General features: G+C 37.6%; 1 protein-coding gene across 2 annotated transcripts in view; it reads left to right on the top strand.

Annotated features, from left to right (window-relative positions):
- Positions 1 to 26813, top strand: part of LOC101006170 (cytosolic beta-glucosidase) — a 125617-nt gene that overhangs the window by 54312 nt on the left and 44492 nt on the right. The window contains exons 3-5 of one of the 2 annotated variants that reach the window (XM_031664690.1): positions 1932 to 2728; positions 3466 to 3589; positions 12099 to 12200. In XM_031664690.1, the coding sequence (XP_031520550.1) occupies positions 1932 to 2728; positions 3466 to 3589; positions 12099 to 12200 (1023 nt within the window). The remainder of the gene's footprint in view (positions 1 to 1931; positions 2729 to 3465; positions 3590 to 12098; positions 12201 to 26813) is intronic. The other variant, XM_031664691.1, reaches the window with a different exon arrangement.

Here is a 26813-nt window from a genome sequence, read left to right as displayed (position 1 = left end):
TGACTGTATTTGAATACCTGCCAAATGCAAGTATTGGTGGCCGACTCTCTTGATACAGCAAACTCTGAGTAAATAGTCTGTTTTTCTCGTTTGAATGGTCTTTATTTTAACATTTCCTTTGTGTTTTTTTGTTTCCTCTTTTTCTCTTCCTTGATCACATTTTTCTCCTCACCTTAAGTGATTAACTTGTATTCATATTTTAAATATCAGCTTAGATGTCACTAATAACAATAATAATTACTACTTTGATGATCGCTAACCTGTACTGAGCCCTGACCATATGCCAAGAACTGTTCTAAACATGTTTAATTTATCTACTCATTAAACTCTCACAACAATTAATTGAAGAAGGTTTCTATTATAATCCATATTTCTCATACAGGAAAAGATAATTCAGAGAGATTAAGGATCTTGCCCAAGGTCGCAGAGCTAGTAGGTGAAAGGGTTAGTACTGAATTTAGGTGGTCTGGCACCGTAATTCACTCTTGAAACAATTACGCTACATTGCTTTCAGAATATTTTCAAATACCCTGAGTTTAGAATGGATATCCCTTTTCATAAATTAAATAGGACTCTGTACTTATCCCTTAAATTGGACTCTGTACTTTATCTGTACTACCTTTTGTAGATAAAAAACAGGAGTCTGTACTTTATCTACTACTCTATTGTAATTGTTTATGAATTTCTCTGTAGTCTCTGCTAATAAGCTCCCTGAGCACAAGGGTGGTATTTGTTTTGCTTATGTTTGTATGTCAAGCATGTAGCAGTTTCTCTATCAATGTGTATTAAAGGAATTAACAAACAAATGATCGAATGAATGAAATGCATACAAAAGTATGTTGTTATTTTTAAAAATTGAAGGCTCCTAGGTTAAGAAAAAAGAAAGGGACCTTTTCCTTAGGCAAACTTTCAATGCAACACACTTCTACATATGACTTCATAATCTTTATCCAGGAAACAACTTCTTAAAACAGGGCAGCTTCTCTTGTCTAAGCTTAGGTTGCCTCCATGTTTTTAAATATAAAACCACATGAAGTACTAACATCAGCCTCTCCAGAAAGCCTATTCCCAGCTAAGCATCATCATTAAGCTAGATTCAGTGAATTCTTGACATAAATTCTGAGCCAGGGCATGTTCAATTTAGAAACTTTCTTCTGAACTCGGCAGCAAGCCTAAAAACTCTGTCTTACACACTTGCAGTCCTGGAAAAATCAGATGAGAGCCAGAGGTGGCAGTGTATCCCCATGAACTATGTTAGGGTTTTAGAGCAAACCTCCAACCGGGTACTCTTAATGTCCTAAGCCTCTGGCTGTCTGCCCTTGTTACCCAGATTCTGGGGCAGATGTTGAGCTCTAGTTCATTCTCAGTAGGTCTCTTTTCCTAGACTTGTGAGACTAATAGACCTGGAAAAGCATTAAGGCAGTCATCTGGATCAATTCCTTTACTTTATACTTAATACCATTGGATCCATGCATTTATTAAACAAATATTTATTAACCTCTAAATTTCTGGTACTGTCCCAGGATTTGGAGATCCAGAGGTGAATTAAACAAGCCCCCTGCTATCATGGGGCTTGTATTCTAGTGGGGCTAAGGGACAAAAATGAGCATACATAGAAATGCATGAAATCATTTGAATAAGTATGAAAGTAACACAAAGTTAGATAACAGCGATCTGCCTAAATGTATCCATTTCAATACATTTATCTTTCAATCATGTCACCCCATTAAACTCCTACTTCTTGATCAATTACTCTTCTTTGGAATTCTCAGTATTTCCTCTCAGTCTTTCATTGATTGTATTGAGGAAGTAATAAAACTTGTTTTGAATAAAAGTCATTCAGAAAATTATTTGATCTCCCTTTTTAAAATTTATTGCCAATATACTACAAATAACTTTTCTTCTTTGAACACTTTCTTTTTTCCTCCTAGGAATTGATTATTACAACAAGATCATTGATGATTTGTTAAAAAATGGGGTTACTCCCATCGTGACACTCTACCACTTTGATTTGCCTCAGGCTTTAGAAGACCGAGGAGGTTGGTTGTCAGAGTCTATCATTGAATCCTTTGACAAATATGCTCAGTTTTGCTTCAGTACCTTTGGGGATCGTGTCAAGCAGTGGATCACCATAAATGAAGCTAATGTTCTTTCCGTGATGGCATATGAGTTAGGTATGTTTCCTCCGGGTATCCCTCACTTTGGAACTGGAGGTTATCAGGCAGCTCATAATTTGATTAAGGCTCATGCCAGATCCTGGCACAGCTATGATTCCCTGTTTCGAAAACAGCAGAAAGGTATGGTGTCCCTATCACTTTTTGCGGTCTGGTTGGAACCTGCAGATCCCAACTCAGTGTCTGACCAGGAAGCTGCTAAAAGAGCCATCAAATTCCATCTGGATTTCTTTGCTAAACCCATATTCATCGATGGTGATTATCCTGAAGTTGTCAAGTCTCAGATTGCCTCCATGAGTCAAAAGCAAGGCTATCCATCATCGAGGCTTCCAGAATTCGCTGAAGAAGAGAAGAAAATGATCAAAGGCACTGCTGATTTTTTTGCTGTGCAATATTATACAACTCGCTTAATCAAATACCAGGAGAACAAGAAAGGAGAATTAGGTATTCTCCAGGATGCGGAAATTGAATTTTTTCCAGATCCATCTTGGAAAAATGTGGATTGGATTTATGTGGTACCATGGGGAGTACGTAAACTACTGAAGTATATTAAGGTAAATGCATGATTTTTTTGTGTGTCCATTACACCCAAATATGTGAAGGTGGGCAAGACAGGCATATGTACATGTATATATGGACCTGAAAAAGAATTACTTTAGGTAATAGCATATACATTTGCTGGCCTGGGAAGAGCAGATTAAGATTTGAGCTGATGAGGAGTAACTAGCTAGTAAAGGTTTCAAAAGCAGTGGTCAAAGTCTAGGATTTGTTGTTAAAGTTAGTTGTGGCTATAGAAGTAGTTTGGATATATTTTTCAATCTGGTGTCACAACTATGATTATAAAAGACATTTTAAGGATTGAGATAGCTGGATTTTTTTTTTTTGATTCTCAGCTATATTGGATGACATCCAGTTAGCTAAAATTAAAATTTCAAGTACAGGTTTTCAGAACCCCTCCTGTGGGGGATGTCGAATGTAGCTGCTGGCAGGACTGAGGGGTTAAGGAGCAGTGACAGTCAACAGATGCTGATGGAAGAAAGATATTTCTGTCTTCTCATTATAATGAGAGTCATTTGACTGTCTTCATGGACATTTGCACAGTTTTGCGTTTCCATTGTTAGTTATAAAAGGTCAATGCATGGAAAATTAAGTTAATAGGGTCAGTGCAATTTGATGAAAACTAGTTTTGGGATTGTAGCTTACAGAAGATAGAGGGTAATGTACCTGATTTTATGAGCTTTCTTTTTTTAAAACATCTGTTTGGAATAACATTTCTGTTCTCTTTTTCTAGGATACATATAATAACCCTGTAATTTATATCACTGAGAATGGGTTTCCCCAGAGTGACCCAGCGCCTCTTGATGACACTCAACGCTGGGAGCATTTCAGACAGACATTTCAGGAACTGTTCAAAGGTACCGTTTGAAATGATGAGAGATCAATTGTGCAAACTTAATATAATTTTCCCATTTGCTTATTTGCATTCAGCAAAGACCAATAATTTTTGAAAGGTGAAATCCATGTAAATCAATGTAAAGCCATATAATCAGGCTTTACATTAGGGGGGAAAAGTAGGAAAGAGGAAGTGGAGGATTTTGGCCTAGCTACAACCTCCTGAAATTGAATCAAGTAAAAAGTGACTGTCTTCAGCATTTTGTGACTCCCCGGTGAAGGTGACAAGAACAGAAGGAGTGGTGGCTGTTGGGAGAGAACATCAGTTATTACAAAAAAGATTAGCACTGATCAACTATAACATGCTTATTTGCATATTTTAATATCCCAACTACCAAAAAAAATGAAATGACAGGATTTTTAAAGAACCCAAATTAAGCATCTGTGCAATAAACTTAAAAATGGCACAAGTCCTCCATCAATGTGTGTTGCATTTAAGCTGTAAGCAAGCAGCCCAGTTAGACACATTTTTATTGTCATATGGAAAATGTGAGTTGTGTTTTAAGATAATGTTGTTATTTTAGTACCTCTTTTCCCTCCATGGAATTCCTTACATATGAATTCTTATCATATTTGAAAACAGTCATGAAGGAATAATCTTTAATTGGTAACACTGATTTCTAGGCCAGTTAGCACCTCCTCTCCCATTATTTGTCGCTTCCTCCTCTTTTTTTGAGATGGAGTTTCGCTCTGTCACCCAGGCTGGAGTGCAGTGGTGCTATCTCCGCTCACTGCAAGCTCTGCCTCCCGGGTTCAAGCCATTCTTCTGCCTCAGCCTCCTGAGTAGCTAGGACTACAGGCTTCCACCACCATGCCAGGCTAATTTTTTGTATTTTAACTAGAGATGGGATTTCACCGTGTTAGCCAGGATGGTCTTGATCTCCTGACTTCGTGATCCACCAGCCTCGGCCTCCCAAAGTGCTGGGATTATGGACATGAGCCACCGTGTCCAGCCAATTCCTCCTTCTTAAAAAGGAATCATGTCATAGCAACAAAATCCAATGTAAAATGAAACTCTACATTTCCTTTTTTTAAAAAAACCATGCTAGCCACACTTAATTTTTCTCATTCTGTTTGAGAGGTTCCAACATTATTCTTTCTAAAATTATTCAGTATTACACTGGTAATAACCAGAAGGAATTCTGGAAAGTGACACAAAGTGGTCTCTTTCCAAAACTTGAAATTTATTGACTGGATCCTTCACTCAGGCCTGGAGTTTATTGGCAGAGAGCAATTGGATTCTTGCAATTTGACCCAAGTGAAGAAATTATTTTGTATTACACACAAAGTAGATTCTTCTGGGTAGGAGTTCATCTTCTGATAAGAGAGGGAAATCTCTAGTTTTCTGAGATTCCTCTCCACTTCTCCCTGTAGATGGGTCCTATTCACAGTTTGTCTATTGATATTCCCAGGCTTTATCCTGAAGAACAAATAGGCTAGTTACTATGATTTATGGATGGCTACAGGGAACACAAATGACTTGCCTAAAATTGCTCTGTGTATTTTTGGGAAAAGAGAGATAAAGAGAAATTGCTTTTTTTTTTTTTTTTTTCCTCCATTCCCAGCCTGGTACTCTGTTCAGCGCTAATCATATAGACGCATTTCATTGTTTTTTCAAATAGTTTCAAGTGCTTTACACTATCCTTTAGATCTTTAATGCTAAACACTTAATGATTGACCCCAAACTAAGGTGATTTAAGGATAGAAAAGTAACAGAAGGTAAGAGTGCAAAATGAGAAAAGATTTGGGTTTCTAAGAGACAGGAGAGAATAGGGTTAGGACAAAAAAATAAGTGTTTCAATTTGTTGAACTTCTAATTTGTCTTCAGATTACTTGATGAGAAGTTTATTAGGCATATAAAACATTTACTGTCTACAGCATCTGTGTTCTCTTTTGAATCTTAACAGTAGGTTAGCTATATTCACTGTAATAGACACATACTATTTTTGTTTTGTCTTCTTATAAACCTGTAGACTGTTTAAATGTGTAGAAATGTATATATTGAGAAGAAAAACATATGCATAAATGTATTTATTCTGGTCTGGGTATAGTGGTATGGTAACTTTTTTTTTTTTGAAATGGAATCTCACTCTGTCACCCAGGCTGGAGTGCAGTGGCGCAATCTTGGCTCACTGAAAGCTCCGCCTCCCGGGTTCACGCCATTCTCCTGCCTCAGTCTCCTGAGTAGCTGGGACTACAGGTGCCTACTACCATGCCTGGCTAATTTGTTTGTATTTTTAGTAGAGATGGGGCTTCATCATAGCCAGGCTGGTCTTGATCTCCTGACCTCATGATCTACCCGCCTCAGCCTCCCAAAGTGCTGGGATGACAGGTGTGAGCCACCACGCCAGGCCCTGGTGTGGTAACTTTTTTATGAATTCTCATAGTGGACACCAATTATTTCTGCTGTGGTGCAAGTCTCTTTCCCCATTCTTCTATAAAATATTCACCTCCCCATCTACTTGCTTACCACAGGGACATCCATGGAAGTGGAATGCAATCCTCCTCCTTGAGCAGATAATTGACTGGTCCAAAGTAGGCACAGGACGTGAGCTGGGACAATTTCAGTTCTTCCCTGGGACTTAGAACGTGGACCAATTAGTTTCTTAATCTCTTGGACTGGGTTGGGTGGGTGTAGCTTCGTGAGCCACCGGTGGCTCGGTTCTACCCTGTAAGCTTAGGCACAGTGAGAAGGGAAGATGTCCATGCATTAAAGGAAGGAAAAGTAAACATGAAGAACTTCCAGACAGCGTTGGAGCCTCTGCTTTTCATTTTTCCTGAGATCTGCCTGCATGCAAGTTCTCGAGAGAACATTGCTTTCATCATAATAAAGTGCTCTTTGTGCTTAATCTTATTCTAATTGGGCTTCTATCTCTTGAATACAAAGAAGTTTAATTGAAACCATCATCTCGTTTCCTTCTCAAAACCTCAAATGACCTCAAAAAGTAATGAGGTCATTACTCCTACTTTATAGATGAGGAAACTGAGTTTCAAAGAGGCTACAATATTTGCTAAACATCATAAAGTCACTAAGTAGTATTTTTTGGAACAAGGCTGAATGCATGTATATTATTACTATTGTTAACTATTTGGTGTGAGATATAATCTGTGAGTTCAGAGCTCTCTGAGTTAAAGTGTTTATTTGTTCCCCCACACAGAAACTTTTCCTTCTGTTTGGTTACTTTGGCCTTGCGTGTATTCTTTCAAAGTGCTTCAAGCTGTCTGTGAATGAGCTGACAGGTTCTGTGACCTTGAGCAAAGCTCAGATGCCTCATATCCTAGTTCTCATCAAAAGAGCAGAGCTGAACTTGCTAATCAATTTTCGGAGACTCCTCCGAGGTAATGCTGATGATCTTGGTTGGCAAGAACTTTACTAGTAAGAAGCACCCTGTGAGCAATTAAAAATAATAACAGGCCAAGGAAGATATTCCTGGGAAGCGCTGCAGGTGAGAACTCACCAAAACCCAGGGAGTCAGATGGATGATCGTTCTGTGATTCCCGCGAACAAAGCCTTTCCTCTGACATCACACATATGGACAGGCACATAATGACACTATAGATGGATCAATGGGTCCGCTTGGAGGTCTTCCTGATCTCTTCAGGTAGATTCCCACAGCAATTAATCGAGCATTAAAATGTATGCTAATGTTTCTGTTTCCTTTTGGGATATGAGAAAAGAAAAAGGAAAAAAAAATGTCATTTTAGAATAAAAAGAGAGAAATCAGCTAGTACCTTTTAAATCTTTGCATTGTTTAATTGTATGAAACACTTTTAAATAGGTTATATTTTAATTAATGTAGATGCAGATAAGAGTAAAGGATGCCCAAAACTTGAAATAACATATAACTAGATTTGCATTCTAGATCTGCAAATTATTCAATAAGGGCCTTTACCAAATCACTCAAATCCTCAGTTTGTTTATCTATAAAAATGGGGATAATGTTTTTATTTTTTTTTTCTGGCAGGGTTGTTATATCCAGATTCCATTTCATGAGCTAATGTGTAAAATTCTCTTAGCAACTGCCTGACCCATAGTAGCCCCTTAGCCAATAGTAACAATTATTATTATTACAAAATGTGCACTCTTAAAAACATATCTATTACCTCAAAGTTATTCTCCTTGTTATTAAAAAAATGTCATTCCAAGACTCGTTATCTTTCTATTGCCCCACAAATTACAGCAGACTATTTCCCTACATTTGCGTGTTTCTCTTCCTTTTTGAGGAGCTTCTGGATTGGTCCTCTGGCTTTTTCTAGTGTGAATTGCATGGAGGAGAAAGCAGAACCCCCATTCATTATTTCCCTCTGGGAGGTGACCAGATTAGGTGAAAAGTCAAATCGTTGACAGTGGAAACTGCTGTCAAGCAACTGGGAATTGTTCTGCCACATGGATCTCTGTGTAAGTTTAGGATTCAATGATGTTCAAATAGTTAAAATGTTCTCGTATCATAGGAATTTTTATTATATTCATAACATTTACGCCACTCCTTGATGCTCTAGAGCCAATGGGCAATTTTGGCTTCATATGTAGATGCACACAAATGGATATCTCTCTAGTCTAAATGCTTTCATGGAGATGAGGAAGGATGGGGAGCCAAGGGCCATTGCTCCAATGACCGATACTGTCCCCGTCACCTAAATTCTCTTGAAAGGGGATCTGAGCGGTGCTTAACCTGTTTCTCATACCTACCCAGCACATGTGTGCTTTTAGCCTGGCTTGTGATCCTTCTTCCACTTGGAATGCCATGCTGTTTGCTTTCTTCCTGGCCCAGTTTTGTTTGAAGCAGATGAACATGCTTGAAGTCGGAGAAAACATGGGTTTGAGACCCTGGTTCTGCCCATTATGAGCCCAAAACCTTTGGGAAAATTCTGAAGCAGGCAACCACTTCAGTCATCTAATCTCTGAAATGGGGATAATAAGAACATTGATCTTCTAAAGAGTGGTGAAAAATGAGCAAGATAATGCCTATGATGCCTAATAAAAGTCTGGCACATTTCCTAAGGATTCTGTAAATGATGACTGATTTTTTTTTGTGGGGGATGGAGGGTGCTGTGAATTCTCTGAGGGTTGGAACTGTGTCTTTTTTTAATAGTTATATCTTCAGCTCTAAGCACCGTGACTGTTATATAGCAGTGTTATACATATATTTGTTGAATTTGGTTCTCTCATGGAAAGGCTAGATAATGAATAATGAGAAATAAATGACTAAATGGTTGGGAGGCATATTTTCTTTCCCTGAAGAAATATACCCCACACATTAAAAAAAAATGCAGCCTTCTCAAAAGTTTCTGAGCCAGTCCAACTTTCCAGGCAGATCCATGCCTGAGTTAGCACAGCGGTAGATGATTGCAGAGAAGGTTTGTTAATGACCAGCTTTCAGCTTTTAATGACAAAACCCCTCAGCAAGATGTCATCGAAGTTATTGAAGACTTCACTGAAAGTGTTGAAGCTGATACATTGTAACAAGAAGGTTATAAATCTTGCAGCTTGGATATACCACCAAGACAAGATGCTGAGCACAGAATCACCCTGCTGTTGTCTGTCAGCATTCTCCCTCCCCCTACATCTTTCCCTTCCCACGGAGAGCAGGTAAAGGAGAAATACATCTATTTCCCAAAGTAGTGCAGACCTGGCAGCCACCTGCCTATGCCAATTTCAGATCACAGAGGCCCATTTAACTGGACAAAATGTGTTAAGCACCTGTGTTTTTCTAAATGTACATTAGACAAAAATCCTAAGCATTAGGGAAAGAACTCAAAGGTTAATACGGTGACCTTTTAGAAACACCAGCCAATTAAAAATCCATTGCAAGCTCAGAATAGAGACCCAAATTCCTGAATATAGATTCTCACTCTGTATCTATTGTTTTATTGCTTCTCAGAGGACATCTTTGTCACCTTGGCCCCTAGGAAGCAGTTCATCTCATAACTCCTGTTAAATAAAACTGTATGGCTTTGAGGCCATGTGGGGTGGGATTTGGATTGACTCAGCACTGCTAGCGAGGCTGCTCCTGGCTGCACTGGATGGCTGCTAGCCTCAAGGGGCCAGGTCAGAACACAGAGGAAGAACAAGGTTCGAAGGCTGGGCATGAGAATGGCTAGTGGGTGCTAGTATAGAGTGTGCAATTTTTTTTTATAAATTTTTTAAATTGACAAAAATTGTATCTATTTATTGTGTACAGCATGTTGTTTTGAAACATGTATACAATCTAAAATGCCTAAACACATGCATTACCTCACATACTATCATTTTTACTTTTTGTGGTGGGAACACTTACCATCTACTCTTTTAGTAATTTAAAAGAATATAACACATTGTTATTAATTACAATCACCATGTTGTACAATAAATCTCTTGAATTTGTGCCTCCTATCCAACTGAAATGTTGTATCTTTTGAAACAGCATCTCGTGAATCCCCCAGACTCATAAACGAGATCATTTATGTCTACATATGCTCTGAGTGCCTTAAAATGTTAGATGTTATTCTCACCATCTACTCTTTGCTTCTATGAGATCCACTTTTTTAGATTCCATGTACAAGTGAGATCGTGTGGTATTTGTGTTTCTGTGCCTGGTTTCTTTCACTTAACATAATGTCCTATAAGTTCTTCCGTGTTGTTGCAAATGACAGGATTTTATTCTTTTTAAGGTCAAATCGTAGGACCATGCTATTTTGGTTACTGTAGCTTTGTAGCATAGTTTAAAGTTGGGTAATGTGATATTTCCAGCCTCGCTCTTTTTGCTTAAGATTGCTTTGGCTACTCGGGCTCTTTTTTGGTTCCATATGAATTTTAGAATAATATTTTTCTAAATCTGTGAAAATGACACTGTATTCCCCATTTTCTTTATCCATTTATCCATTGTGGACCCTTAGGTTGATCCCGCATCCTGGCTATTGTGAATAATGGTGCAGTGAACGTGGGAATGCAGATATCTCTTTGACATACTGATTTCATTTCCTTTGGATATATGGTAGTTTTATTTGTGGAATTTGAAAAGTCATGAAGAAAATGATTTCTTATGTTTGTGTCCCACTAGTCTCCATATGTAGACCACACTTAGACTCAGATAGCCAGGGTTTACAGAGTTAACCTTAAAGAGGAATATGCCATATGCCCTTCTCATTTATTTCTACCTACTACTTCCATCCATGGCATGCTTGTCATTTGCCCTTCCTTCTCACTTGGAAGTACGGAAGAGTAGAATGCACTGAAGTAGAAAGTCTGCAGGCTTTGGAGAGGAAAGATGAACAGAGTTCTGTGTTCTAGTGGTGTACCTTTGGGCAAGTCATCATTAGTACTCTCTAAATGTCAATTTCCTCATCTGTAAAATGGGACTAATGCTAACTGTTGTTCTGCCTAACCCAAGGTCAGTTGTGAAAATAAAATGATATCATTTATATCTGCATATGCTCTGAACACCTTAGACTGTTAGATGTTATTCTCATATTTGATATATGTACTTTATGCGTCTGCTTAAGGATATCCATCACTCTGGTCAAAATACATTATCTGGACCTCAACATTCTCCACTGCCAAGGAAAGGGGTTGGTGCTCATTATTTGGGTCTTTTCAAAATCTAGATTCTCAGATTTTATGAATTTATTTCCCTGAACATTTCTGAGCTGCTGTAACAGTGCAATCAATTTAAGCATTTTTAGAGAATATGTACTATGACCTAGTGATAAATATAGTGCATAATAAAGTCCAGAATAACACACACACACAGAAATATCTATCTATCTGTCTGTCTGTCTGTCTGTCTATCTATCTATCTATCTACCTATCTATCTATCTACCTATCTATCTTTGTAAGTTTATGTAAGTTTTTTGATGAGCTATTTCACCACACTTGTCTGGTGAGGCACATATTGATGTGATAAGAAACCTAAACCATTTATCAGGCACATTCTCTTAGAAACATAGAACCTGGTATACCTGCTTCACAAGAACAGGTTTCATGGAGTTGCCCATGTGAGAAGCAGCTCGATCACACATCAGAGACTCTTCCCTTGTGCTTTTTAACTGGAAACCATTATCTTCTCTGTCTGTACTATTCCAATATCTATGCTGTGCCCCAACTGATGGACATCGCTTTGGGCTTTTTAACTCAGTTTCAACTACTCTGAAGTGATAATTACTTAAGGTCTCCCACCATCTCAGGTCCAGTGAATTTTAAGAATACTATAAAGTCTTTTAAAAAAAATCAGATGATTTCAAACTAACTTTTCTTTTTTTTTCAGGAAAATGTATAGTGTAACAGTAAGCAGAAGCTCAGTTTTTGTTTTCATAACTGTGAAAAAGACCAATAAGGAAAACAATTGAAGTGTAATTTATCTGAAAAAAATTAGCCTTTCCAATATGAAGAGTTGACTGAATGGAAACTAGAAAAAGGGGAAGGGGGAGAAGAGAAAGAATTCAATAATGATTTATATTATTTATTGATTTATCTATTCTTTTCTATTCCCTAGATAGCTTCAGGGAGGATTCAATAATGATTTTTAAAAATTGTCCCAGGAGAGAGCCATGTTGGAATATTCAAGTGATCAGAGGGATACTGGAATTGAAGCAAGGTGAATTTCTCAGGTTTCTTCCAGAGTGTAGATGAAGTGGTCCTCAAGCATCTGTCTACATTAGCTCTTATTCCCTGATCTCCAGAATAACCTGATTACTATATGCTTCTTAGTCATCTTGGGAGTGAAAAAGCACTGCCTTTGAATAAAGCCAGTAGAGTTCAATTTTAGTGTGATTCACAGGCATTGCCTGGATAACTGTGTTAAGGATTCTATTGGATAGCTATGGGCTCATGGAAAGAATCCAAAGAAGTAGATGGTCAAGTGCTATCTATTTCTGCTCAGGAAACCTAACATGAGTTTTCCCATGCTTGGAAAGAGATATTCCTCATTATAAATTAATACATTGACATTAGGTTTTGTAAATAAAAATCTTGTTCATTAGTAGGGATTAGCTCTGGGTGCAGTGAAAAAAAGAATGAAATTGTGGATTTGCAGTGCTGATTATCAGACCTTAGGTAATGCTGATCTCACCAGTTCTATAACCTTCCTCTCTGTAGTCTTCTCCTCTTACCTTTTTAGAGCTTCAATGTTGCTTATATTGGTCAGTTGCTCTACAGTGATATAAATATTGTTTCTGCCAACTTTCACAGACTCCTGTTTGTGTGAATTACTTGTTCACTACCTCCTATCTTATTTTTTTCAATAGTGAGCCTGATGCTATGTAGACGAAAGTCAGCAATATTGTGATTAAAAACATTAAAAATTGATGCCATGACCATTGCATGGGCTTCTAACAGCGGCGTTGTAACAAATGCTTGTTGAGTAAGACAACTGAATATATGAAACTTGAGAGATACTTTGATTCTTGAAGACAATATGCATGATAATCTTTGAAAAAAAGAAGAAGAGCATTTTCAGGAGAAAATGAAAGTTATTAAAAGGTATAAGAACTCATAGGCGGAAGAAGTGTACCTAAAGATTTTATTCACCATTTTTAAAGACAAAATTCTCACCAGAAAAAAATTTTGGAGTTTTGAGCAATATACTCAGCATTCACTAAGTGCTCAGTAAATGTTTAATAACTGGCAAGGAGATTCAGCTTAGATTAGCAGAAAAACTGAATTACTTCTGGGAATTTCAATGAAATATTAGACTTATACCACCATTGTGCTTTTTTGACTTCTAAAGAAGTGGCAGATTATTCTCTTATAAACAATTCGTATGCATTGGAATATGCATGAATGCTAATTATATCCTTTTGATATTAAAATTCCATTTGGGACAACAGTAATTTAAATATATGATAGAGTTTTAAAGCTCTTGTGTACAAATTCTCTTAAGTGATCCGTGCCTCAGTTTCTTTAATTGAAAAATAAAAGGGTTGAACTAGCTGATCTTTTGGGATACTGCCAGCCTAAGAATTTCGTGACCTTCTAGATAGTCCTTCTGCAGAAGTATGTCACGGATCACATTTTATTAGAACTCTTGATAATTTCTTAGGCTATAAAATTTAGTCTAAGGAATTATAATTAATGGTCTTTTTTATACAGAAAAAAACCTCTCTTCATTCTTCTTATCCAGCTACCTAATTTGAAATTTAACACCTTTCTTATATGGACATAAAATTAGACCTTGCTCTTCAGTGTGCTGTTTCTATTGATATTGATTCAGGTTCCAGGTAACATTTTCTTGACCTTCAATCTGAGTATTTCCTCTTCTATTCATTCACATTGAAAATGAACCTCACCTTTCTTTGCTTGAGAAAGTTTTCCCTCGGAGTTCATAGAGTCAGAAGGGCACTTCAGACTCAAGTTTAACAAAGTTACTGTAGACAGCATAAAATCTCAGAGAGGAAACTGGATGAACCAACTCATTTCAAAGCATTAGTATAAAATCCCCAGCTGAACAACTTCACAGCAGTTACAATCACCAGCAGTAAAATCACCTTTCAAAACACGATTATGGCAAGAGGCACCGAATCTATTAAATTTTAAGATAGTTAAGTATGAGCTTTTGAACTTTGCCATAAATGCATAATTTAATTCAATTAGATAGCATAGTAATTTTAACTTTACTTATATTTAACTTGAACGCTAAACTTTTGTTTCTGGGCAAGATCCTGAATTAGAAGGAGGGATCATGTTGCAGCATTTTCAGAATTACAGTCTCATCATAAGTCTGTGCAGAGACTTCACATAGGCAAGTCTGTTTTTCTATTCTGACTTTTGAGCATAGAGCTTATTCCAATCAGTACTGCTTTTACCGCAAGTTACTGTTTAGGTAGCATTTTCTTCAATACAATGAAAATATCACCCTGGTGCTAGAGATGAAAATAGTTTCTTTTAGAAAGTAACTCTTAAGGCTTATCTGAAAAGGCTATGTGCAGAGTTTGGGGAGAGAGGCTCGTCTCACTAAATAGGGTCATCTCATCAACAGCAAAGTATTCTGTGTGTTGAGATTAGCTAATGCAACAGTATCATGGCCTGAGATTAGTTTGTGCTATCCTAAAACTTGGCCACATTTCCCCCCTTGTTTGTGAAAGTCCATTATGGGAATCACTGCCTGCTTTAAAAATAAGCGACACTATTGTGGGTGGAGGAAGAAAAGGCATTTGAACCCTGAAGAATTTTAATTGGTGCTAGTGAGTGAAGGTGAACCAGAAGCCATTGATGTTTCAGGTGAAAACATTAATGAGTGGGGTCTAAACAATAGATAATAGGAATAGGGTAGGAGGAGGAATGTTTAACATTTGCTGATGAAATAACCTTTTTTACTCTCCTGGCAACAAGTAGAATTCATTTCTTTAATGTTTAGACACAACCCAAAGTCTTAAATAATTTTAAATGACCATATTCTTTTATGAGTAATAGTCAAGTCAAATATGTTTCATAGTTGAAAATGAGCAGAATAATAAAAAATTAGATCAGCACATAAAATATGAGTAAATGAGTCTATTTTAAGTGTATACATTTATTAGTAGATCATTTTTATGTGGTTGAGGCTCTGTGGGTGTAGTCCCTTAAAACATTTTTTTTTCGCAGAGATGTTCAGGATATGTTCTTGATACTCCGAATGAGCAGTTGGCCTTAAAAAAAAAAAAAAAAAAGGAAGCTTCAAAAATATTTCATGCCCAAAGTTTACTGCCCTCATGAATAGACGGTAACAATGTCAAGAATGGTTCAGAAAAAAATCCCTTAGCACTCCTACAAAAACAAATAGCTTGACCCATTGATTGTGTACAAGTTTTGTATAGTCAGGCAGAGAACTTTATGAATACTCTTATGCCACAAGGGTTTGCTTGTTTGACATAGTGAAAGAGCATATTCTTTGATTGATTGATTGATTGATTGATTGATTTAGATAGATTCAGCAGGGTACATGTGCAGGATGTACATGGATATATTGTATAATGGCAAGGTTTGGGCTTCTTGTGTACCCGTCACCCAAACAGTGAACATTATGCCCAATAGGTAATTTTCAATCTTCATCCATCCTCCAACTCTCCCCACTTTTGGACTGTCTAATGTCTATTCAATTTCCTTCTGTACGTCCATGTGTACCATTGTTTAGTTTCCACTTATAAGTAAAGACATACAACATTTAATTTTCTGTTTCAGAGTGATTTCTCTTAGGATAATGGCCTTCAGCATCATCTCTGTTGCTGCAAAAGACATGACTTCACAAAGAGTATATTCTTTAAAGACAGATCCATGTTCAAAATCTGGCTCTGATACTCTTTCACGTTGTGAACCTTTGGCAAGTTATTCTATCTCTATGAATATCAGTTCATCATCTCTGAAAATGTATTTTTGGTGCAGATTAATGGCGTACTTCATATCCTAGAGAAATGCCTACCACATAAATCCTCCAAATGATAACTATTGCAGTGAATTCTTTGTTACCAGCATCCAGTAAGCAGGATTTTGGAAAAACTGTGACTTTCTGCACAGTCATCAAGCACTGATAATTTATGCTTCTCTTGATGACCCCAGAATGCATTCTGAATAATTAGAGAAAGATTAAATTATAATCAGTTTAGTTTCAGTGTTAAGTGTATTTTAATTTATTCTCATTCTTTAAAAATTTGTAATCCTTCTGCATGTGGCAACAATTAACAAAAAACATTTGATTAGCTGGGGCACCACATTCCCTGACTATCAAGCTAATAAAGAGTTTTTGCAGGTTGTTGGAACTCAAACTTTTCCCTGTGCATAAACTGGGCATTTGCTGGGTAGAGTCTGTTCACACCGGTCTTCTATCCTTTCTCAGAGCCAGTGTGTCGACTGTTGGGTATCTTAGATTTAATCTGTATGTATCCTTGAACAACAGTCTTAGAACTTATACCAGGCCCTTTTTGTGTATTACTTTGACACAGCGTCCTAGTCCTGGCCATCACTTCTGATTTGGTGCAGATGAGGACCTAAGTCTTCTACCTTTGAGGTTGTCTGTTCTTTTCCTATGGATTTCTAGAGATGAACACCTCAGCGGACTTTAGTAATCCATCTATCTTGGTGTTTCATCAACCTCTACTCTTACCCAGTCATGTTTTGGACTTGTTCTCACTAGGCTTTTTAGGCTATATAACCTTCCTGATGAAAACTTCACTATGCATTTTATCATTTTTGTGGTTCTTTGAACTTTCCACTTTTTTTCCCCTTTGTCTTTTCCCCCCAACACACCAATGTTATATGTTGCTGTAAAAAGTGCCTTAACACTTGATTTGTGTTAAAGGACATCTCTTCAAAAATTCATTCATATTATTGTTCCTTTGTGATCTTGATTATGGTACATTTTCAGGCAAGCAGATTGATTTTTGTCATTTGATGGATCAACATAGGACATAGGATTCATCAGTTCCTTTTCGTCTCCCTTATTCTGCCTTCCTTTAAATATCTGCCCTACTCCAAAGTCCCTCTTTGCAACCTGACACACTCTTTTTCATAGTGTCCTTCACATCCCAGCTGACATCCCCAATACTTACTCAGTGAACAAAGTAAGGCAGAGACTGCTTGTTTCCCTTAAAGGGAGAGTGAGGCCAAGGGGAAAAACGGCTGATAAAGAAATAATTTTGCACACCAAGCCCAGGCCTGGTGTGAAGGGAAGATTGATTAGGATTCTCCTGTCAAAATGTAGAAGCCTTCTTTGGTCATGTGTGGGTGGGTGTCCGGTGAGAACTAGAAGCCTGGGTGCCTAGCTGGGAAGCAACAATTGGCATTCTACTCTAATTCTGTGATTTCTCTGATATGGAGCTCACTGGGTAGCTGCAGTTCGGTTGGTCAGGCAGGTTGCCTGCTACTGCTACTGTGTATAATTTCTCCCCAAAGTGATATTTCTTATTATATAGACATATATTAAAAGTCAGCAACTCAATGATAAAGCAGTCCCTGTTCCTCAAGCTGTGGTACACCTCTATTTGGCTACTGCAAATACGTTTAATATTTGGCAAACCATATGTATATTATTGGGCTATTTTGAATTTTCTGGGAACTATGATTTTGAGCTTTGCTGTGTTTGAATGGTCAATTGCAATGCTTTGTTGAATAGATTTCTTTAAAAAATGTGACATTTTCATAAATACAGCATAAGATAACCTAATAGAACAAACGAATTTATGTTAATAGAAAGGGTGAAAATTTCAGAACACTCACAAAATTGAGGTTAAAGTATTTACACTATCTTTCTGTATGGATACATTGTTGGTCACAGGGATGCCATATTAGGCTGGGCGTGGTGTCTCATGCCTGTAATCCCAGCACTCTGGGAGGCTGAGGGGGCTGCCGGGGGCGGCTGGGAGTTGGATCGCTTTAGGGCGGGAGATTGAGACCAGCCTAGCCAACATGGTGAAACCCTGTCTCTACTAAAAATACAAAAAATTTCCCAGGCGTGGTGGTACGCACCAGTAATCCCAGCTGATTGGGAGGTTGAGGCATGAGAATTGCTTAAATCTGGGAGGCAGAGGTGGCAGTGAGCCGAGATCACACAACTCCCCTCCAGTCCGGGCAACAGAGTGAGACTCTGCCTCAAAAAAAAAAAAAAAAAAAAAAAGGAAAAAATGCCATATTAATAACTTGTGCTGCAAAGAAGGAAACAACAGACAATGGGGTCTACTTGAGAAGAGAGTGGAGAAGGAGGGAGAGGAGCAGAAAAGATAACTATTAGGTACTGTGGTTAACACCTGGGTGATGTAATAACATGTACAGCAAACCTCCGTGACTTGTGTTGTTGATGTAACAAACCTTCACACGTACCCCAAACCTAAAATAAAAATTGAAAAAAGAGAAAACCATTTCCATGGGATTCCAAATAAACTAGCTCATGGAGTATGGACAAAAAATATGTGTTAGATGGTAGCTGAAGGCCATTTATATACCATATTCTTTAAATTTTGACATTTCGTGTGCTGGATTCTCATGAATTTTTGTAACAACATTCACTCTAAATAATTTAGTGCTTTCTTTTATTTAAGGGGTATTTTATTTTGTTAAGAAAGTGTTCTTTTTGTATTTCTATTTAAAAACATTTTTTTGGTTAACACAAACACAGTAGTTTCCCCTTAACCATAGTTTCACTTTCTGTGGTTTCAGTTACCTGAGGTCAACCGCCATGCAAAAATAATCAGTGGAAAATTCCAGAAATAAGCAATTCATAAGTTTTAAATTGTTCACCATCTTGAGTAGCTTGATGAAATCTCACACAGTCCCCCTCCCTCCTCCCGGGACATGAATCCTCCTTCTATCTAGCATATCCATGTTGTCAACGCTACCTCCCCATGAGTCACTTAGGAGTCACCTGGGTTATCAGATCCGCTGTTGCAGTATCACAGTGCTTGTGTTGAAGTAACCCTTATTTTACTTAATAATGGCCCCAGATTGCAAGTGTAGTGATGCTGGCAATTTGGATATTCTAAAGAAAAGCATAAAGTCCTTCCTTTAAGGGAAAAAGTGAAAGTTCTCAAATTAGTAAGGAAAGAAAAAAAATTGAATGCTGACATTGCTCAGATCTACGGTAAGAATGAATCTTCTATCTGTGAAATTGTGAAGAAGGGAAAAGAAATTCATTCATAGTGTATATACATTTCGGTACTATCCGTGGTTTTAGGCATTCACTGGAGGTCTTGGAACGTATCCCCTGTGGCTAAGGGGAACTACTGTACTGGAAAATCTTTGTGGTTCACAATAATTGTAGGGATGACAATTAAGAAATGTCAGTTTAAATTGTTGAGAGGTATTAATTTTTGTGAATTATTGAAGATGGACCATTTTATTAATTCAGGTTCTTGATAAAAAGAAATACCAGCTCATAAATCAGTGGTAGGGAGGGAGGTGGGAGAATGTAAATATCCTAACCGTAGTTGTTGACATAAAGCTTGAACACTGGCTTGTAGCTTCCTGGCATTCAGGTCAAAAGGAATTCACCATTGGTTTTCAACCTGTGCTCTCTGGAGCTTTCTGATCTACGGAGACATCTTTGGGGACTCAGTTAGATACACAGAGGGAGGGAGGAAAAGCAGAGCTCCAGGCACTTCTGCTTTTATTGGTTGTGTATATTAGGGATCCATAAAAATTTTTATTTGAAAGGAAGACTCTGGTGCTAAAAAAAAAAAAGAAAAATTGGAAAACCACTGAATAATAGGGATCTCATTATCAGAGGGGAAGAAGCATAGTAGCTCCTTTGGGGAAATAAAGCACAACTTTCTTTCTCTTTCACTTAAAAAATGAGTTATTTCAAACATACAGAAAAATACAGGTACCCATATAACTATGGCCCAGATTTAACAAATGCTAATATCTTGTCATACACATTATACATAAAAAGGGAAATTAAATATTATTGGCCCAGGGGAAGTCCCTTTATATCTTTCCTGTATCTCCTTTCTGTCTTCCTTCACTTGAGCTAACTCTGATCTTGAAGTGTGTGCACTACACATTTTGCTACAAATTTATACATCCATGGCCTATCTGTATAATGCTTTGTGCATTTTACTATTTACATAAATGGTGTCACACTATACATATATATATTTTCAACATTATGTTCTTTGAGATTTATTCATGTTGATCCTTTTAGCTCTGATTCATTCTTTTTAGTGGATCTATAGCATTCTGATGTGTGAAGAGACCACATTCATTTATCCCCTCTTCTGTTGATGGACGTATGGGGGTCTTTCCTTTATTTTTCATTTTTATAAACAGTGCTGCAGTGAATATCCTTGAGTGGCTCATAGGCTGAAAATGCATTTCTTACATGGGAGTTTGTAGGGAGCCCTACTGCTAGCCCACATGATATCTCTGTACCATTAGAATGAAGGTTTCCTTCCTCAAAAATGTTACTTTTTAAGAAAATGGTTGCAAAGACTATACAAATCTACAATGACTTTATATTAACAGTATTCTTTAAAGTTTTGATATTAAAAAAGAGCAATAGTTCTATATGTAGGGGATGCTACCATAGAAACCTGTAAGAGTTTGGGCGAACTAGTATGTTTAACAGGTTAGAGGCTAATCTAAATAAAAGACTGTGGTTAGCCTATATAAGAGGTTTTTCTAGCTAAATGCAGGGGCTGGGGAAATTGTTTTCTTCAGAAACGGTATGTTGCAAGTAAAGAACGCAAGGAAAGTGTGTAAGGCTTTTGATTTTTCCCAGGTTACAAGGCCAATGGCAGGCCCAAAGCGATGTTGTAAGAGAGACCTTATCCATCAGTTTTCCCTTTTCCAGAATACAGCCCTCAAGACTGTCCATGTAGACATGTATACAGCGCAGGCTTCTACCAGGCTCCATCTGCTAACACAACGAAGGCAAGTTTCCTAGGGAAGACAAATAAGCCCTTACTCTGGGAAGGAAAGTTTGAATTGTGTCCAGAGGAGGTAGTGAGCCTCCCAGGAAGACTGATGCTCTAAGTCCCAATACACTGAAATAAGTTCGTGTTCATCCAAGTTCCATTGGTCCTCACTAGATGGCTTTGCCTGGGGAGGGAAACAGCCCCACAGCAGGCAATGCAAAGTCTTCTCCACTCTTTATGAATGTTAGTAGAGGAAAAATTCTTTCCTGCTTTGGAAACCTACTTTAGAAATTAAATTTGGAAGTACTCAAGAGTAGAAGCCTGGTGGAAATTGTTGGATATTCTTCCTAGAAGCAATTATATACATTGTGGTCATTAAAAATTTGCCTAAATTAAGATGTGGTAACATCACTCTCTGTTTATATGTGTAATACTATCTTCCATCCTGGGAATCATTGGGCATTAATATTAATATTCACAATCTAAATTATACCCAGAAGACAGGATCTAGGATGATTGTGTGTATGGAGAAGCCTATTAACTTCTGTTAATTCGTTTAAGAACTATCAGGTAGAAGACTAAAAAAATCCGTTTTATGTTGTTGTCGAGGGTGGAACTCATGCCAGTGGGGGACCATTACACGAAGACAGGTTTTAGTTCAGCATTAAGACAGAACTTTCCCACAATTAGAGTGGCCGAGTAAGAGAATGAGTGTCCTCAGGAGATCATTAGAGGCCTGTCAATAGATGGCAGGAAAGCAGACGCCAGATTCCCATCTGCCGAAGATGCTGTTGGGAGGATGTCTGCTCCTCCATGTGGGAGGGTCATTCCACAAGTGCGTGCAATCACCTGCTATTTATTAAATACCCACCGTGCACTTGCATTCACTGGGGATAGGGAATGTTGCAGGCACAGCTGCTGTCTGGATGTGATCATCTTCCAATCCTAAATTCTGTGAATCCCAGGGAGTTTTAGCCGGGGCCCTGATGACATTTTCACAAATTCCACATTAGAGCGGTCTGAAGTAATGAGGTCTCACAATGCGGCTAGCCGAGTGGTAATGCTTAACCTTAATCCCAGCAGGAAGGATATGGCGCAGAACACCACTTCTTAGCTAAAACCTGCTTTTGTCCCTGGATTTCGGCTTTGGCCTGGCTTTTGTGACATGAAAGATCTCAGCATATTAAAGTTAGTTTCTTTTCTCTGGTTCACTTCTCTTCTGGTCTTGAAAGTTAATATAACTTCTGAGCTCCAGATGATGTGTGTCAGCTTTCTTTAGTCAAACTCTGTTAAGATAAACATTTGCATTGGAATTGAATCTCTGTAATTTCCATTCATGACAAAAGCATGAATTACAAAGTGGAGACTTTATGGAATTATAACTAAATACACTTAATTCTTTAAAGTCAAATCTGCCTCAATCACAAAGTGTTTGACTTGGAAACCTCCTTTCGTCTAGTAGAGAATATAAATAAATAAATAAATAAATGGAACAGTTTTGAGATTAGATCTGGATATTATATTATGAACCTAACATTTTGGTCTGAATTCTCCGGCCTATGCTGAAGACACGACCTTGGCTGCCTCATGGATATGGCCTCTCTGTCTTTGACACACTTTAGAAACAAGTGTGTTAGAGTCTCATTAATGCACATAATAGCTCCCGCAGTTCGCTGATGCACATGCTACCACAGTGACCTGAAGAGTTAAGGTGTCCACTCCTTAGGCTACTTAACATAACATTGAGGCCACTTTGACCCAGAGTGGACTAAAATCCCAGATATTCAATATTTGCTTTCATCAATATATTCATAAATGTACAAAATCCTTGAGTGGTCTTTTAAACTATTCCTTTGTTATATAGTCTGGGTCCCTAGCTATTTCTTCTATTGGCTGAAGTTTCTTTGTGTGCGTCAACTTTTCGTTTATGGACCCTGAGATTAATCCGGTTTAAAATTACGCTCTTCAAATGTAGTTCAGATAATTCTGTTTTGAGGAAGAAACAGTACAGAGGGAGTCTTTCATGAAAACAACTTTCCCAAGCCATTGCTCTGGAGTTGCTAAGGGTGATCAGCCAGCAAAGCCCAAAGTGTTCATTTAGTATGACGCGCAAGTATTTTAAAAGGATCTTAGCTGGAAAAGCAATATAGTTGGCAAATTAAAAATATTAGAATGAAAGTTTGCACCTTCTGACTAGGGAGAAAACAGTGCCCTTACATTGTTCCTTTTTCTGTTGTGTTTTCTGCTCTGTGCACAGTAAAGATCTGTGGCACTGCTTCTTTTTTAAAAAATTTATTTTACTTTAAGTTCTGGGATACATGTGCAGAATGTGCAGATTTCTTACATAGGGTATACATGTGCCATGGTGGTTTGCTGCACCCATCAACCTGTCATCTAGGTTACAAGCCCTATATGCATTAGGTGTTTGTCCTAATGCTCTCCATCCCCTTGTCCCCACCCTCCGACAGGCCCTGGTATCTGATGTTCCCTTCCCTGTGTCCATGTGTTCTCATTGTTCACCTCCCACTTATGAGTGAGAATATGTGGTGTTGGTTTGCTGTTCCCGTGTTAGTTAGTTTGTTGAGGATGATGGTTTCCAGCTTCATCCATGTCCCCACAAAGGATGTGAACTCGTTCTTTGTTATGGCTGTATTGTATTCCATGATGTATATGTGCCACATTTTCTTTATCCAGTCTATCATTAATGGGCATTTGGGTTGACTCCAAGTCTTTGTTCTTGTAAATAGTGCTGCAATAAATGTATGTGTGCATGTGTCTTTGTAGTAGAATGATTTCTAATCCTTTGGGTATATACCCAGTAATGGGATCACCGGGTCAAATGGTATTTTTGTTCTAGATCCTTGAGGAATCGCCACACTGTTTCCACAATGGTTGAACAAATTTACATTCCCATGAACAGTGTAAAAGCATTCCTATTTCTCGACATCCTCTCCAGCGTCTGTTGTTTCCTGACTTTTTAATGATCACCGTTCTAACCAGCGTGAGATGGTATCTCATTGTGGAGCACTGCTTCTTAATCTTGGCTGCACATTGTCATCACCCAGAAAGATTTAAAATACGCTGTCATTTGGGTTTCCTCCCCAGCTGTACATGTAAATATCTTAATGTCTGGGGTGCTGCCTGAGCATTAGGGATTTTACAAGTTCTATGGGAGATTCTAATATACAGATAATGCAAATAATCATTGAATTGAGGGCTTTGATCTTCTAATATTAAAAAGAAATCTGAAAACTTGTGTGTTATTATTTGTAGAGCATCATTTGCATGGAACCTAGACTGCCTGTGAATGTAAGAGCTGAAAAAGGCTCAGTTTTTAAGAGATACTTCACTTGGTGTTTTCACTTATGTTGGGCCATTGTGAGATGGTAGATAACTTTTCTGAAAAAGACTTCAGCAAGAGTTTGTTACAGGTGCAATGTTTTCAGAGCATATCTGAAATGAATTGTTTGAGAATGCAATTCTGCTGTCTTTGCATATAAATAGCAATTTATATGTGTCTGAAATTCTTTTTCTTCTTCACCTCCTCCTCTTCTTTCTCTTCCTCACCGGAGGTCACAAAGATTTAAAAACAAGAGAAAAAATAAAAGTCATGGAGAACAGATTCAGAAAATCCAAAACTCTGTGTAAAAATATACTTCTCCTCTTCCTCCTCCTTCTTTTGTTTGGCTACATTTTCTTCTGAACATTATTGTTGTGGAAGAGAAGTCTGTAGGTAGACTGATCTTTATTTCTTTGTAAGTGATCAAGTGCCTTCATGAATGCTTATAAGAATATTTGTTTATCCTTGAAATAATAATTAGGTTGGCCTCATCTGTACCATGATCTCCAACTGAGAACTAATTTTTACATATAGATTATTGGATTTTTCTTTTCTAGTCTCCATGTCTATTTTTTCTCTTATATTTAAATCTTTTAACTTTTCTCTGAGATTTGAACAGATTTCCAACCCTGTCTTCAAATTTACTGATTTGATTTTCAGCTATGGCCAATTTTCTGATCTCTACCACCACCACAGTGATTTTTTAATCCAGCAATTTATTTTCTCCACTTGTTCTTTCCTAATCTTATGACTGTTTACTTGTTTCATAAATACAGTAAGAGTTCACATACTGTTGAGATAAAGGGGCAAAATTTTTCTAAACATGCGTACTTTTCTAGCAGTAAGTCCCTTTCAGAGTTGATATGGTTTGGCTGTGACCCCACCCAAATCTCATCTTGAACTGTAACTCCCACAATTCCCACATATCATGGGGAGATGATTGAATTATGAGGGCAGGTCTTTCCTGCGATGTTCTCATGATAGTGAATAAGTCTCACGAGATCTGACAGTTTTAACAATGGGAGTTTCCACGCACAAGCTCTCTTCTCTTGTCTGCCGCCATGTGAGACATGCCTTTCATCTTCTGCCATGATTGTGAGGCCTACCCAGCCATGTGGAACTGTGAGTCCAATAAACCTCTTTCTTTTGTAAATCTCCCAGTCTTGGTTTTGTCTTTTATCAGCAACATGAAAACAAATTAATACAAGAGTTAATTATTTTCTGTAAGTTTTTGGAGTAGTTTTTTTTCTTATGACGAGCAGTAGCTTTTCAAGGGTCTGATTGTTTTTCTTTTCATTTGGGAGGGATCCAGGCTGTGATTTTCCTGCTGATGATGTCTACCTTTCATGTGCGTTTTCTCTACTTCCTGCCCATGCTCCATTCTTCCTTCACCCTGGTGCCATCTACCCTCTCTCAAGCAGAACAAACCAGAAACTACATTTTTTTTTTTGCAAATGGAACACATCTTTTATGGTTTTCAGAGGTATTACAGGTTTTACTTACTATGTATTTTGAAATGTTCCATAGGAATATGGAAATTGGGAAAATTAGCTACTTGTGCTCACACTAACAGAATATCTAAAATCATGATAAATCTTTGGAGAATATTTTTTCGACCCGGCTTACGTCTACATCCTCAGGATATAGTTCTATATGGAAAATTACTAAGTCAAAGAATATGCACTTTTATTTTTTATATTTTAATGTTATTTTTTAATTTTAAAAAATTTCAATAGCTTTTAGGGTACAAGTGGTTTTTGGTTACATGCATGGGTTATATACTGGTGAAGTCTGAGATTTTGGTGCACCCATCGCCTGAGTAGTATACATTGTACCTAACATATAGTTTTTTTTTTCTAGCCTCCCTCCCTCCCTCCCTCTCCCTTCTGAGTCTCTAATGTCCATTATATCACTCTGTATGCCTTCGCATAATCATAGCTTGGCTCCCACTTATAAGTGAGAACATATGGCATTTAATTTTCCATTCCTGAGTTACTTTACTTAGAATAATGGTTTACAACTCCATCAAAGTTGCTACAAAATACATTATTTCATCATTTTTACTTCTGAGTAGTACTCCACAGTGTATATATACCACATTTAATTTATCCACTTATTGGTTGATGGGCACTTAAGTTGGTTCCATATCTTTGCAATTTGTGAATTGTGCTGCAATAAATATACGCATGCATGTGTCTTTTTCATATAAAGACTTCTTTTCCTTTGGGTTGATACCCAGTAGTAGAATTGCCGAATCAAATGGTAGATCTATTTTCAGTTCTTTAAGCAATCTCCATACTGTTTTTTACGGGGGTTATACTAATTTACATTCCCACCAGTGGTATGCAGGCATTCCCTTTCATCAGATCCACACCAACATGTAATGTTTTTTGACTTTTTAATAATGACCATTCTTGCAAGAGTAAGGTGGTGTCTCCTAGAGGTCTTAATTTGCATTTTTCTGATGATTAGTGATGTTGAGCAATTTTTCATATGTTTGTTGACTATTTGTATATTTTCTTTTGAGAAATGTCTGTTCATCTAATTTGTC

This window comes from Papio anubis, chromosome 3 (genome assembly GCF_008728515.1).
Source record: "Papio anubis isolate 15944 chromosome 3, Panubis1.0, whole genome shotgun sequence".
NCBI lineage: Eukaryota > Metazoa > Chordata > Mammalia > Primates > Cercopithecidae > Papio > Papio anubis.
Note: the sequence above shows the minus strand (reverse complement) of the source record. Positions and strands in the feature narration are given on the sequence as shown.